This window comes from Pyrus communis, chromosome 16 (assembly GCF_041283825.1).
Source record: "Pyrus communis isolate YQ-2024b chromosome 16, ASM4128382v1, whole genome shotgun sequence".
NCBI classification, from domain to species: domain Eukaryota; kingdom Viridiplantae; phylum Streptophyta; class Magnoliopsida; order Rosales; family Rosaceae; genus Pyrus; species Pyrus communis.
Window position 1 is genome coordinate 19,784,554 of NC_142580.1, and position 13,669 is coordinate 19,798,222.

The 13,669-nt window shown below is 37.9% G+C and overlaps 1 protein-coding gene across 1 annotated transcript; it reads left to right on the forward strand.

Annotated features, from left to right (window-relative positions):
• Positions 1-375: 375 nt before the first annotated feature.
• On the forward strand, positions 376-2,021 carry SHT (spermidine hydroxycinnamoyl transferase). The gene has a single exon (XM_068469682.2). It carries the CDS (start codon positions 464-466, stop codon positions 1,829-1,831), a length of 1,368 nt encoding a protein of 455 aa, XP_068325783.1. The 5' UTR covers positions 376-463; the 3' UTR covers positions 1,832-2,021.
• Positions 2,022-13,669: the final 11,648 nt, after the last annotated feature.

A 13,669-nucleotide genomic window follows, 5' to 3' on the forward strand; every position in this document is an offset into this window, starting at 1 on the left:
GGAAATTACGTGGGGTAGATTAAGATAATTTTTAATTTAAAAAGTAAATGTGGGGTGTTTTCATTACGTGGGGTGTGATCAACAAAATGTAGGGTGTTAATAAAACAACCCTAGTAAGAATAGTATTTTTGCATTTGTATATCATGTGACTTCTAGCAAGATGTAACAATGAGAATTCTTTTTGGCGCACTGACGGAAAATCATAACAAACCCAAAGAGCATGCAGTGGGAAACCAACTGAAAATGCGACTTTGAAGGAACTACCGGACTCATGTGAAATTTATTCTCAACAATTTCACAGAATTTTCGGAAAACCAAATTGTGTTGCCTTTTTTTATTTATAACAATCTCCTCTGGTTACTATCCAGAGAGAGTGAACTCATCACAACCATAACAATCAAGCTTATAAAAACCAGTACCCCGTTTATCTACATCTCACTCAAACTTTAAAAAACTCGAAACAATGGTGGTGAAATTCAAAGACTGCTGTGCAGTGAAACCCTCTCAGCCAACATGGCAAGGTTGCCTAACTCTGTCGGAATGGGATCAAGTCGGCCTCATAACTCATGTTCCCACAATCTACTTCTATAAACCAGACCATAACTTTGTCACATCATCTGACACCATCGCAAACACCCTCAAAGACTCATTAAGTCGTGCACTGGTGACGTTCTATCCACTAGCAGGTCGTTTGCATTGGATTGGCGGAGGCCGCCTTGAGCTTGATTGCAATGCTGTGGGGGTTCGATTCATTGAAGCTGAGTCTAGTTCAAAACTCGACGACTTTGGTGACTTCTCTCCTTCTCCAGAATATCACTATCTTATCCCAACTCTGGACTACACCCTCCCAATTCATGAACTTCCGATATTGCTTGTGCAATTGACTACGTTCAAATGTGGTGGTGTTAGTCTTAGCTTGACAATATCACATGCTGTTGTTGATGGGCAAAGTGCATTGCATTTTATTTCTGAGTGGGCTAGGCTTGCAAGGGGTGAGCCAATTGAGGTGATGCCATTTCTTGATCGAAAAGTCTTTCAAGCTTTAAACATCCCAGCTGGAAGTGCTACTCTAGGGCTTGACCATTCAGAGTTCAACCATCCTCCCTTTTTACTTGGGCAAGCAGATAATATTGAGGAGAGGAAGAAGAAGACCACTGTCGCCATGTTGAGTCTCACTAAAGATCAAGTTGAGAAGCTTAAGCGGATGGCGAATGAGGGTACAAATTGCAACAACTCTGACACTAAGCGAGCTTACACGCGGTATGAGTCCGTGGCTGGACACATCTGGAGATGTGCTTCCAAAGCTAGAGATCACAAAAATGAACAGCCTACAGCTATGGGGGTTTGTGTTGACTCGCGGAATCGCATGCAACCCCCACTGCCACAAGGATACTTTGGGAACGCAACGTTTGATGTAATTGCTACGAGTCTTGCTGGTGACTTGGTGACCAAGCCCTTAGGGTACGCATCAAGTAGAATAAGGGAGGCGATCGAGAAAGTGACGAACGATTATGTGCTGTCAGCAATTGATAACTTGAGGAACCAACCGGACTTGACTAGGTTCCAAGATCTTCATGCTCTAGGGAGTGACCAGGGACCTTTTTATGGAAACCCTAATCTTGGGGTAGTGAGCTGGTTGACACTGCCTCTATATGGTCTTGATTTTGGATGGGGAAAGGAGATTTATATGGGTCCCGGAACGCATGATTTTGATGGGGACTCTCTGATCCTTCCAAGTCCTGATGGAAATGGTTCTGCGACTGTGGCCTTGTGTCTACAAGTTGCCCATATGGATGCTTTTAAGAAGCACTTCTATGAAGATATTATATGAATAACTTGTATTATGACCGTGAAATTGATCATTATATTATGCAAGGGCATAGTTTAACTATCATTTCTTAATCAATAAATCAAGAAATAAGGAACTGATCGGGAAAGATATGCGGACTTATCCTTGATGATGTACTGGAAAATTTTCACTAATTTCTTAATCAATAAATCAACTATCATTTCTCCTAAAAGTTGTTCTGTAGTAAGAATTCTTTGTTTGTAATTATTTCATATGTGGATTTCAAGTAGATATTACTACAGAACATTCAAGATATATACTTTGTGCAAGTTAATTAACTACTTCATCCCATTCTGCTGTTGCAAATAACTTCTGGAACATATTTAACCACTGAATATAAAACTTGATACATTACGTGACATTTGTCCTTTATGTTAGGGCTGGTCCTCTCTTCCTCTGATTAATTTTACGTCGTCATTTATTTTTTCAACCGTACCCTTCAAATGGTAAGGCAGCCAAATTTAGCTATGCAAATTAATAAATAGAGCAATTTATATGTAAAGGAAGTGTGTGAGCAATGTATCTCAGTCAGTTTTGTGATGTCATGGTTTCTTTGGTAACTTTGACGAAACTAAAGAAAAATCAGGAGTTCGAGTTTTTTTATGGAAAAAGATCGTAAGGAAGGAGATAGTAGATCATAAAAAAGGGGAAATTGTGAAAGCAACGTTCTTGAATTTTAAAGAAAAAGATTTGGGTCAACAAATATTTAACCAAAAACCATCCCTAAAATGTTATTTAACCAAAAGGGCTCAAAATTTAATAAAAAATCATCCAAAGCTATTTGTTCACAAGTCAAACTTACAAGCCCAACCTACTACAAATCTACACTTCAGTAAATATCCCTAAATGATTTGATATTGTCTTGACTCTTCACCAACTTCAACCAGCATGAAACCACCATAATTGTGACATCCCGTCCCGAAACTAACGAAACGTACGTGTGAATTTACCTTTTTACCCCTAGTTCGTTACATTTACGTTTAGTGTTGTTTTGTGTTGTGTGGTATTGTAGGACCACACACACACTCACACACCCTGTCTCTCTCCCGTGTTTCCCTCTCCCTCTGTCTCTTTTCTCTCTCTCTCTCTCCCCGAGTCCTCTATCATTCTTCTTCTTCCTTCAACGCACGGACAAGCACCAAACTCACCCAAACCATCACTCTCCGAGGAAACTAAGGACACCTTCGAACTCGTGAAGCTCGTACGAGTGCAACCATACCATTTTCAGGTGAGAAATCCTACGTTTTCACGTCGATTCGACATTGGCCGATTTGAGTACTATTCATGCAAACTTAATCTAGCTTGTTTTTTGGGATTTTTAAGCTCGTAGATGTCTTAGTGAGGTCCCAAGGAGCCTCGGAGTGCTTCGTTGGACAAATTTGGACGTCGGGAAAGCTTGGTTCAAAGTTGGCCAAGTTTTGAGTTTGAAGACAGGTATGATCGCGTGGTTTTTAGCTTTTAAAAGTGGTATATCGTGATTCTACTAGTCCTAAGCTTCATTTTGGTTCAAAAATCATGAAAATTGGTTGAGAAACGAGTTAGAAAACTAAGTTTGAAGTTTTTCCAGTTTTCCGGCGCCGACGACGGCGCCGAAGTCTCGCCGGAAAAGGTGACGGAATATTCCGTCAAATCTGACGGAATATTCCTGACGCCGTTAACGGAATCTGTCAAAACTGACGGAATATTCCTAACGGCGTCAGTTGATGCCGTCAGTGTGCACCGCACATGCCTGCGTGTGGCCGTGCCTTGGCCGGCGCGTGGGGGCGCGTGCGGCGAAGGAAAATTATTCTAAAAATATGGTTGTGATCCTGAGGTTGTGTAGAGCACGTTGGTATATTCAATTGTCCATTTTGAGCAATGTATGAGAAGTTATTACGAGAAGTTGGTTATGTGCTTTTAAATTAACGTTTTTGTAGTTGTTTCGCGTATAGGTGATACGTATCCCGAGGACGAGCGTGGTCACTCGAGGCAGGGGGGCTACGACCCTTCCACTTATCAGTGAGTGGGCTTTTGGTTTTCCGTATATACCTATATACATTTATATTCCCAGAAATTAAATAAAAAGGGTTATTTGTTTTATGCCATGCACCTTATGATTGTCGTTTATGCATCATCGCATGCATTAGTAGTGGCATACATATATATATATGCGTGCTGGGTGCTGTGGAAGCACAGGTAAGTGCCAGGTAAATGTTATTCATATTTACATTCAGCAGTAGTTTGATATGCTTAGAGAGCTCATAACCTGCACCCCCGGTGTTAGTGCTCCCGCCCTGAGCAGGGCACAGTCCTTCACGTGATATTCACCTCCCGCACCATATGCTCAGCTTGGATCCAAGCTAGGTGCACAGGCCTGTCGTACAGACCACATTAGGTGGTTCCGACTCGTAGGTGACCCGCGATTATTCGCACAGCCTTCACGTGATCGTAGCACTAAAGCGTATATATACGTCACACCCAGTCCTGTCGTACAGACCACTTTAGGTGGTTCCGACTCGTGGGCAGGTTCAGTTGTTCAGTTGTTGAGTTTGAGATTTGAGCTCTATATGCAGCCGTACAGGTCACGTTAGGTGACTCCGGCTGCCAGATGTTATGCTATTGATGTGATTTATACCTGAGCACTTACATATCATTATGAGGCTTTGACATGGCACATTCTTGAGCATGATTGGTATACCCTTGAGCATGTTTGCCATATTTATACATACGTATATATGTTTATTTTCTGGGAAGTATACAGGCTCTACGGCGAGGGGTTAGAATGTATTTTGCTAAATGGTTTTCAAGAGCTTTGTTTTTGCCCACTCACGCTTTTGTTTTTGTGCCCCTCCAGGTTCTAGTTGCTTAGCAGTTTCGGTGGTTTTCCCAGAGGGCGTCCCGGCATTTCTGACACACTCACCATTGTAGGGTCACCTTCGGGTGTACTATTGTCGTATCATTTTCTTTGGACTGTTGTAGTCTTGCTCTGAACTTAGCGTTTCACTTACGCTAGCATTTGTCTTAGTACTTTGTATGCTAGTTTTTCAATTATTCGTACTTTTACATTACTATCTCATTAGCTTCCGCACGTGCACATGGCTACGCCACCTTCGTGTGATGGCCAGCACGCTCTGATCTCGGTCGGGGTGTGTCAATAATCCTATCAAATTGAATTCCCCCATTTCAAAAACAACCAAATCAAAGTTGAAAAATGAAGCATTCATCGAAACAAAGCCGCCGAACAAGTTCAAAGAAGTTTACTGGTAGAAACCAGCGAAAAAGTGTATGGAAAAAAAAAAGAAAAAAAAAACCAAAACATAAAACTGTTTCTGGATAACCCAAAACATAACATTATTTCTGGAAAAAAAATATTAGATATAGTGTCGCACAAACACACACTATATTTGGAAAGAAAAGAACTAAAATCCAGAAACAGTGACTTAAATTCCAGAAATAGTGATTCAAATTCTAGAAACAGTGACTTATATTCCAAAAACAGTGACTTAGTTCCAGAAATAGTCAAAGGCTTTCTTTTCTTTCATACATCAGTTGATTATATTTAAGAAACATGGTGCTTATTTTGCTTTCAATCCAAATATAGTGAATTTCACTATTTCTTTTCTAACTTACATTTAAGAAACAATGTGTCTATTTCATTTGGATCCAGAAACAGCAACTTAGATTCCAAAAACAGTGTTACTTAAAATTCAGAAACAGTTTATTTTTACATTCTAGAAACAGTGACCCATCATTATTATTGAATAACATGCAGATTTCAAATTTATTTTTTGGAGAAACAAACGATGAACTCCACTAACGATGAAAAATTGAAAAAAAAGTACCTCAAATACACTATGAATAATAACGACGATCACATTTTAACTAAATAATACAAAATATAAATTAAATAGCATAAGGATCTATATTTTTGTTTCAAAGAAAAAGAAGAGGGTCTGCAAAACAACGATGAACTCCGTTAAAGACGAAAATCTGGAACTCAACCTAAAAGCGTTAAGGATAAAATCGACAAATCATAATTTATTATAGTTGGACCATTTTTAGTTAGACTACTTTAATATGGGCATTGTACTAATCATTCCACTTTAATATGGGTCTTGTACTAATCATTAAAAAAAACTTATAACATGGTTTTTATTAAAACTAAAACTTTTCAAGCCATTTTCATTAGTTTTCTTAATTTTAAATGGTGGATTCTTATGGGGTATGTGTTCGTGAATATTGGGTTGGTGTCAGCCTGAGAAGACAACTTTGAAAATGGAGTTAACAAATCCAAGGAAGAACAAAAGAAAGAATAATCGATTGCAAATTCAGATCTTATGTCATTCAAAAAAAAAAAAAAAAAAAAAAAAAAAGAACAAAAGAACAAAAGGAGAAAAATACTACGTTACAGTTAATTAATGGAGTTACAAGAGGTATATTTTTGAAGACCTGATTCTAAATAAATAGAAAAGTAAATTTTTTTTTTTTTTTGAACAAATAGAAAAGTAATCTTGAACTCAAGTAAAAATTAAAAAGAATCTTAATACTTATCTTACAAATAGGTTAACGTTGAAGAAAAATTTAGAGATCGGCAGGAGAGGGATGGCAAGAGAAAGAGAATGGGAGATCAATTGGTTTGTAATTGCTTGCTTTTCCCTAGCTGTCTTGTACCTATATTTATACTAATCAAATGGGTTTTACTTGCTCTACAAGTAACACAAGTTATAAGGGGATTTGATTCCCAAATCCTATTGGAATCCTACATTTATCTTTACACAACCACATTCCTAAGTAAGATTAATTACAACACTCCCCTTGAGTGTGTAAACCTTAAGAAGTAGTCGCATCAGGTCTTATCGGATGATTGTTGAAGTCTTCAAGCGGCATAGGCAATTACATGTGTGAAACCTAAATTAAGGTTGCATTAAGGAAGTATAAACTCACAAAAACCTGACAATGGTAAAACCCAAAGCAGAACAAAATCCTAAGTATTGTAGAAAAAAATGAGTGCAAAGTCGAAGCTTGAAAAAACAAGTGATGATTAATCTCACATCAGGATATGACCAACCTAGCTAGGATAGGTGCCATATTTAAACCTTGTTATGTTAGCAAAACCCAATGGGAAAAATGCTCATAAACTAAGGTAAAACGAGTACATTAAGGTCAACTAGGTATCCACCAGAATTTTCCCCTAAGTTTGACAAAACTCCTTATTTAGATAGCAAGCAAAGTAATCGGACAATTGATGCATTCCAATTCCTCGGGTAAGCTTCAAAAAACTGGACTTCGACAATGACTTGGTAAAGAGATCGGCGAGGTTGTCATGGGAACGAATTCACTTGATTTTGATCTTTTGATTCTCATATTGCTGATGAGAGAAGAGAACTTCAATGCAATGTTCTTGGTATGGTCTCTCTTGGCGTATCCCTTCCGAATCTAGTCTTATATGCGAAATTATCCTCAAACATCATTGTGGGGACGTCAATGACAGACGAAATCCACAAGTTCTTCGAATATGCTCGATAATGACACTAAGCCATGTACATGAGCCTCATAGATGGCAAGAATCTCAGCATGGTTCAAAGACGTAGCAACTAAAGTCTGCTTAATAAAACTCCATGATATTGCAGTTCCACCAACAATGGAACCTTGCCCTATGCAGGTCAGATAAATACCTTTAGATTTCATATGTGAACAAATTCAATGTTGTTGAGACTCCCAAGTGTTAGCTCTATGTCAGTATCCACACGAATGAATCTTCGGTTGGTGAAGCAGGAAGACAATGATCTGCTAAGACATTTTCTTACAAGTGGTGCAGGGGTGAAAAGGTTTTGGTGTGGTGTTTTGTTTTTCAATTTCTCTAAATCGGAAAACCTAGTTTCCGTCTCTCTAATATGTGTGCGACTTGTGATTTCTCACACTAGGTCTACAAACCCCTTGGACTTATATAAAAACAATTCCAATAGCTAATAGGATTACTAATTAATCCTCCACCACCACATTTGTGCCGCAAGCTCTAAAAAGCCTTTCATTTGCCACGTTGCACGCCTTTCCTTTGCAACTATTCTTTGGCCCCATTCTCTCCTATTTTATTTATTAGTGTTGATATATGAAACACAAGAGGGAGTAAATGTAAAGCTTAACCTTTGGGGGGAAGTGTTGGAATCTAAAGATCTTCGCCTAAGTAGGTCAAAGACAGAGTATATGGAGTGCAAGTTCAGTGGTGAGGGTCCAAATGAGATAGAGGTGAGGATTGGAGATTAAGAAGTACCAAAGAGTGAACGATTTTGTTATCTTGGATCTATCTTGCAAAAGAACGAAGAATTGGATGAAGATCTCAACCATAAAATACAAGTTGGATGGATAAAGTGGAAGAATGCATTGGATGTGTCGTGCGACCACCGTATTGTCACTAAAGCTCAAGGGAAAATCTTATAGGACAACAATAAGGCCAAAAATGCTTTTATGGCACAAAATGTGGGAAGTCTAGCATCAACTCGTGCAAAAAATGAGTGCAGGGAATCTGAAAATGCTTCATTGGAAGTGTGGGCACACGAGAAAGGAAAAAAAATTAAGAACAAGGATATCCAATGTAAAGTATGGATGACCCGCAATTGAAGATAAGATGAGATAATCGGTTAAGATGGTTTGGCATGTGAAACAAAGACCTACCAACCCCACTTAGTAAGATAAGGCTTTGTTGTTGTTGTTGTTGTTGTAATCTGGTTTTTCCTTTACAACTGGACTTCATTATTTATTTTAGTTCAAATAACTAACAATAAATATAAAGCCCAACCAATTAATCAAATATTAAATAAACAGTTTATATGAAGTTCAATCTTCACTAATTTTATTCTCTGATATCATTCTATTGTGTATGACCTTGTAGTGGATATGTGAGGACCCATATTTTTAAAACTGCATATTTACTATAATTATTTTTATTAGAAAATTAATATTATATTAGTGGGTTTTTGTTATAGGTGTTGTTTTTATTTTGACTCATTAGACTCACTATATCCCAATCCATTCATTTTTTTACTAGACCACCTATCAATGGGATTTGGATCCTCTCCTGAGCAGAGGGCCCGAATCCTGCTGACCAAGGAACACGAACCGCTGGATCAAAATCCAACGGTTACAATTATTATAACTTTTAAAGAGCCCTCCTGTTTGTAGCCGTTGGATTTTGATCCAACGGTCCGCATTCTTTGGTCAACAGGATTCGGACCCTCTGCTCAGGAAAGGATCCAAATCCCTATCAATGTACCTCAAGCATTCCTACGAATGCAACACCTCTTCTCACTCCATGCAAACTATCAGCGGCACCTACCATTTCCTCATTCTCATCACTTTAGCAATCATTGCAAGCGCTTATTGTGCACTCTATTGTGTTGATTGTATGCAACTATAACCTATATGTGTTGTATACATAATCCTTGCATTTGACACCTAGGAATCTATCCATACATACAATATCTCTTACTATTATTGGGAGCCGGCCCTTTCGACTATAAATAGGGTAGTACCTTTTTATTTTCCAACGTGACATAAGGTGAGTAGTTTATGTAATGTGCTACAAAACTTCTTATTTTGTTATAAATGTGAAAAGTAGAACTATTGTAGGTTTTCTTTGTTTCCAAATCTCTATCTTTTTTCAAGTCAAGCATGTTTAATTTGATGTATCATTTTGATGAGTATATATATACATTCTATGTGGATTATTGAGATTGTTCATGGAGCATGAGAAATTTAGTGTTGGATATCCGAGGGATAAATGTATGGCACATGGGGAATTAGGGCAAAATGGCCAATTTAGGGGTCACTTGGTGAACTGCATATTAAGAAAGACAACCAACACGTGAAGGGATGATGTGATATGACATGATATATGATAAAACTTTGATATAATTATACTATGTTATAGTGTGAGTCAACTACACGCTTGTCTGGTATATTACATATTCTACTCATTAGGCAACAATGGTTGTTGATCACCCCTCACCCTTTTATTTTACAGATGAGTTATTTGACAAGACAGGGGGGGCTAGACCAGCCGAGATTGTGTTGGATGAGTGATTTAAGGATTTGATTTATTTCTTTACACTTGTAAGGTTTTTCAAAATATTGGAATAGGATATGTTTGTTTTTCATTTATTTTTATTCGCACACCAGGCTTAGGTCATATTTTTCCATTGACCCTAGGTCTGGGGCGTGATAGGATAACTTAATTAATCAAAATAATCTAATTTTACATAATTAGAAACCATTTTATTTCAACATTATAGAAATATCCACACATCGAATAGTAACATCTAGTAATGGATTTCTGCTACCCAAATTAGTGAAAGTATGTTTGAATTCATACAACACATATTTAGAACCTTAGTTATGATTATAATGCAATTCGGTTCATCTGTCTACTATATTCCAATCATATACTTTAGAGCAGGGAACCATTGTCAAATTGTATATATAAATACAATCACTATTGGAACCACATTCAAGCACCGTCGTTGATTGTGGAGATGCATAAATCCAAGTACCTGTAAAAGAACAAACAACTGTAACCAAGCCAAAGACCGGGAGGGGGAAGGCGGTGTGATGGTCAAAGGCTCTATAACATTCAAGTTAGTAAGCAAAATAAGACTTAAGCAGTTGGTAAGAGAATAAGTACGCAAGAATTACATTACCAAAGATGAATCTTAGAATGGTGTATTTATACCAATCAAGGAGAGGACATTTTAGGATAGTAGAATCCTTAATAAACTGGGAGTCCTAGAAGATATCTAGCGATAGATATTGCAACCTCTTAGAAGTGTAATTACTTGCAGTGCACGTCAATCCTTAGATTGTAAGGACACCAAGATTATAGGAAACCTATCGATTTATTGCTGGATTGGTTTCAGTAACTTGTAGAACAAGCATGGTCAATCTCAACAAAGTCATCAAACTTCACCCACTAATCCAAAAACAGGATGATAGTGGCATAGTTGTTTTGTTTATTTAGCTCCGTAACGGAGGTTGTTGAGTCCAAGACTGGACTTTTGAGGTATGCATATTCTGAACTACCTTACTCTAGCACTGAAAAATCTTGGTCCCACTATCACCCTGATGTATCTCCTGTATGTTTCTTTGGCCAAAGACTTTTGAAGATAGAAAATCAAAAGGTTATAGGAATATCTACCTTAATAATTACCTAAAAGGTGACAGATTCCTTGTCGTGCATTCACATATCTCCATATTAACACACATCATCTTGAACCTCATAGTGTAAAGCTCCACTATCATTTGAGAGCTTCGAGGTGAGGCGAAAGATGACCAATAATGCCTCAGGTAAGAACTACTTGGATCCATACTCAAAAATGTGGTGTGATTGACAAGTAGGTAATCTTTACATTCATACACTCTATGTTAGTCAATGTTCAATGAACTTAATTCATAGATGAGCACATTTATATCTATTCCATGCCACTACATGCTTAGTCTTAGACTTACTACTGAATACAACATAAATTGGCCTTCGCGGATGTTAGATAGTCCATTCTATCATTTTATGCCTAAGAACATAATTTAGGACTTAAGATTTGTAGGGCACATATCTTAGGATTGGAACTTCTTTGTAGTCTCATCCCTACAACTTATGGTATTCCTCTTACTCATCGTAATCAATAACAAACTTTCCTAATATGCTAGTACGTTGTTCTATTGACAGATGTTCTCACTTGCCCTTGTCGTCAATGACTCGACATTGGGTTGCCACAAATAACTAACTATGTGTTGCCATAAATAACTAACTATGTGTTGCCACATCAATTGCTTTTAGGGTATACTCCAACATGTATTCTTTTCCTTTTCCAACAAATGTTTCTACATGAAATCCACTTGATCAAATATCCTTGAAGCTCAACAACGTTTTTCCAGAATGTGGAGAATACAACGCCTTTAAGGTAAACAGTGTACCATTGGACAATATTAGACAAGTTTTTCACTGCCCCTCGATTAGGTTAGATGGGCCTGAGAGAGTTATCAGAGACAAGGTTTTAGGTATGAAGTTAGTGAAGTACTTACGATCACGCAAGATGGTATGTGTCGTAACACTATCAACCATACAACTAACTTCCACACAAGACATACCTTAGTCAAATTTAATTGAATCGGTCACATTTATAAAGAAAATTTAAATTCAATTAAATAATACTAAAAATCCATAACAGTATCCAATTTAATAATAAACTGAAATAGAAACACCAAACCTAGAAATCCGCAATCATAAAATTGTTTGCAAACTTAGACCAAAATACTAGCAAATTTCGGCCAACATAGGGCCCCATGTCTAAAAATATAATCTTCAACAGGTGCAACATCCTCTTGAAAATTAGAAATCTCCAACATCGTATCACCATGATTCTCGACTTGGATGAAACTTGACTCTTAAGCAAAATTGGCCTCCCTAGCCTGCCTCTTGGTGTGGTATTATTTCAGTACTTGCATCGGGGCTTTGCAAACCTTACACCAATGGTCAGATTAGCCACAACGGTAACAGTTTCTGCTTTGTATCCATCTTACATCAGCCACCATAGCCTATGGGATATTTACACAACGCTATTCTGGATTATTAATGTTCACTAAGCATGTGAACTGGATCACTGATGCGATTCTGCAGTATTGGAATGACTACACACATGTGGTGCTCGCGTGTGTGACTTTATGTATAAGTTGGAAACTATTATTGTTAGCAATATTCTTTCCTTTGTTGCTACTTATATCACTTGCATGAGCTATTGGTTCACCCCAAAAGTTTCTTTCGATGATAATCGAGTGTGGAATCGTAACGTGTTCGTCTCATTAATTGTGTGGATAGGTGTTTTACTGGGAAAGATTGTCCCGATAGAGCTGTTAGTTCCTCACCTCTTCTATATCAACTCACGGGGTTATCCACAGTTTGTGGAAGCTGACCAATTAAGGCGTGCACTCAGAGACCACATACTTTTCCCAGCCGACATTTACCATACAACTTTGGGGATATCAATCACTTTTCTTGATGCCTCCAATTTCATAGTTTTGAAGATTCCAATGGAACTAGCAGTTGCATCCAACGAGTCACACTCAGTTTCTTGTCCAGCATTCTTTGGTTTTGGACCTCTGAATTCTCTCATGTTTACTTTGTTACATGAATCTCAGCAATTGGAGCACAATATGACAGTTGAGACGTGCGGCACAAATCCACTATCACTTTTCACTGATTATGTATCAAAACTATCATGGATTATGGCTGCAACAAGGCACTTTCTGATATGGCATCATAGTGTCAACTTTTATGTATTCCACCAATGGCCTGCCATCTTCTCCAATTCTTCCAGGTCTTTTGGTTCTTTGGGTTTATTATTTGGCAAAAATTGGCTATATTACATGCTTGCTGGACTTGTGGTCTATTTGGCGAGTCCCACTGCACTGGTTTTGAAAGCATTTATCATGCTAATTTTTTCCTTTTGGAACCCCAAAGCTTAGGAGCACAAGCAGCACAAGCCTCTACACTTGATGGCATGAGGACATGCCTTATTTTAAGGGGGAGGGAATGTTAGGATCCTAGTTATTGGGTTGATATCTTTATGGTATTTTGTCTTATCCTAGTAGTGGTTCATTTCATTGAACGGTAGTGAGGGTGGAGATGTGTTCCAATCAAGGCACCCCTCATCTAGGGTTGTATAAAAGCCTCCTTTCACCATTTAGGAAAGGCATGAATAAAAAGAATTGTTATTTTATTTCTTACTTTAGTTGCATTTTCCTTTCCTTCTCCATTCCTACGGAATGGGTCCTATCAATTTGAACTCGAGATAA

Excerpts from the sequence above, each read along its gene's own strand:
- SHT (XM_068469682.2), top strand. The coding sequence starts at position 464 with ATGGTGGTGAAATTCAAAGACTGCTGTGCAGTGAAACCCTCTCAGCCA.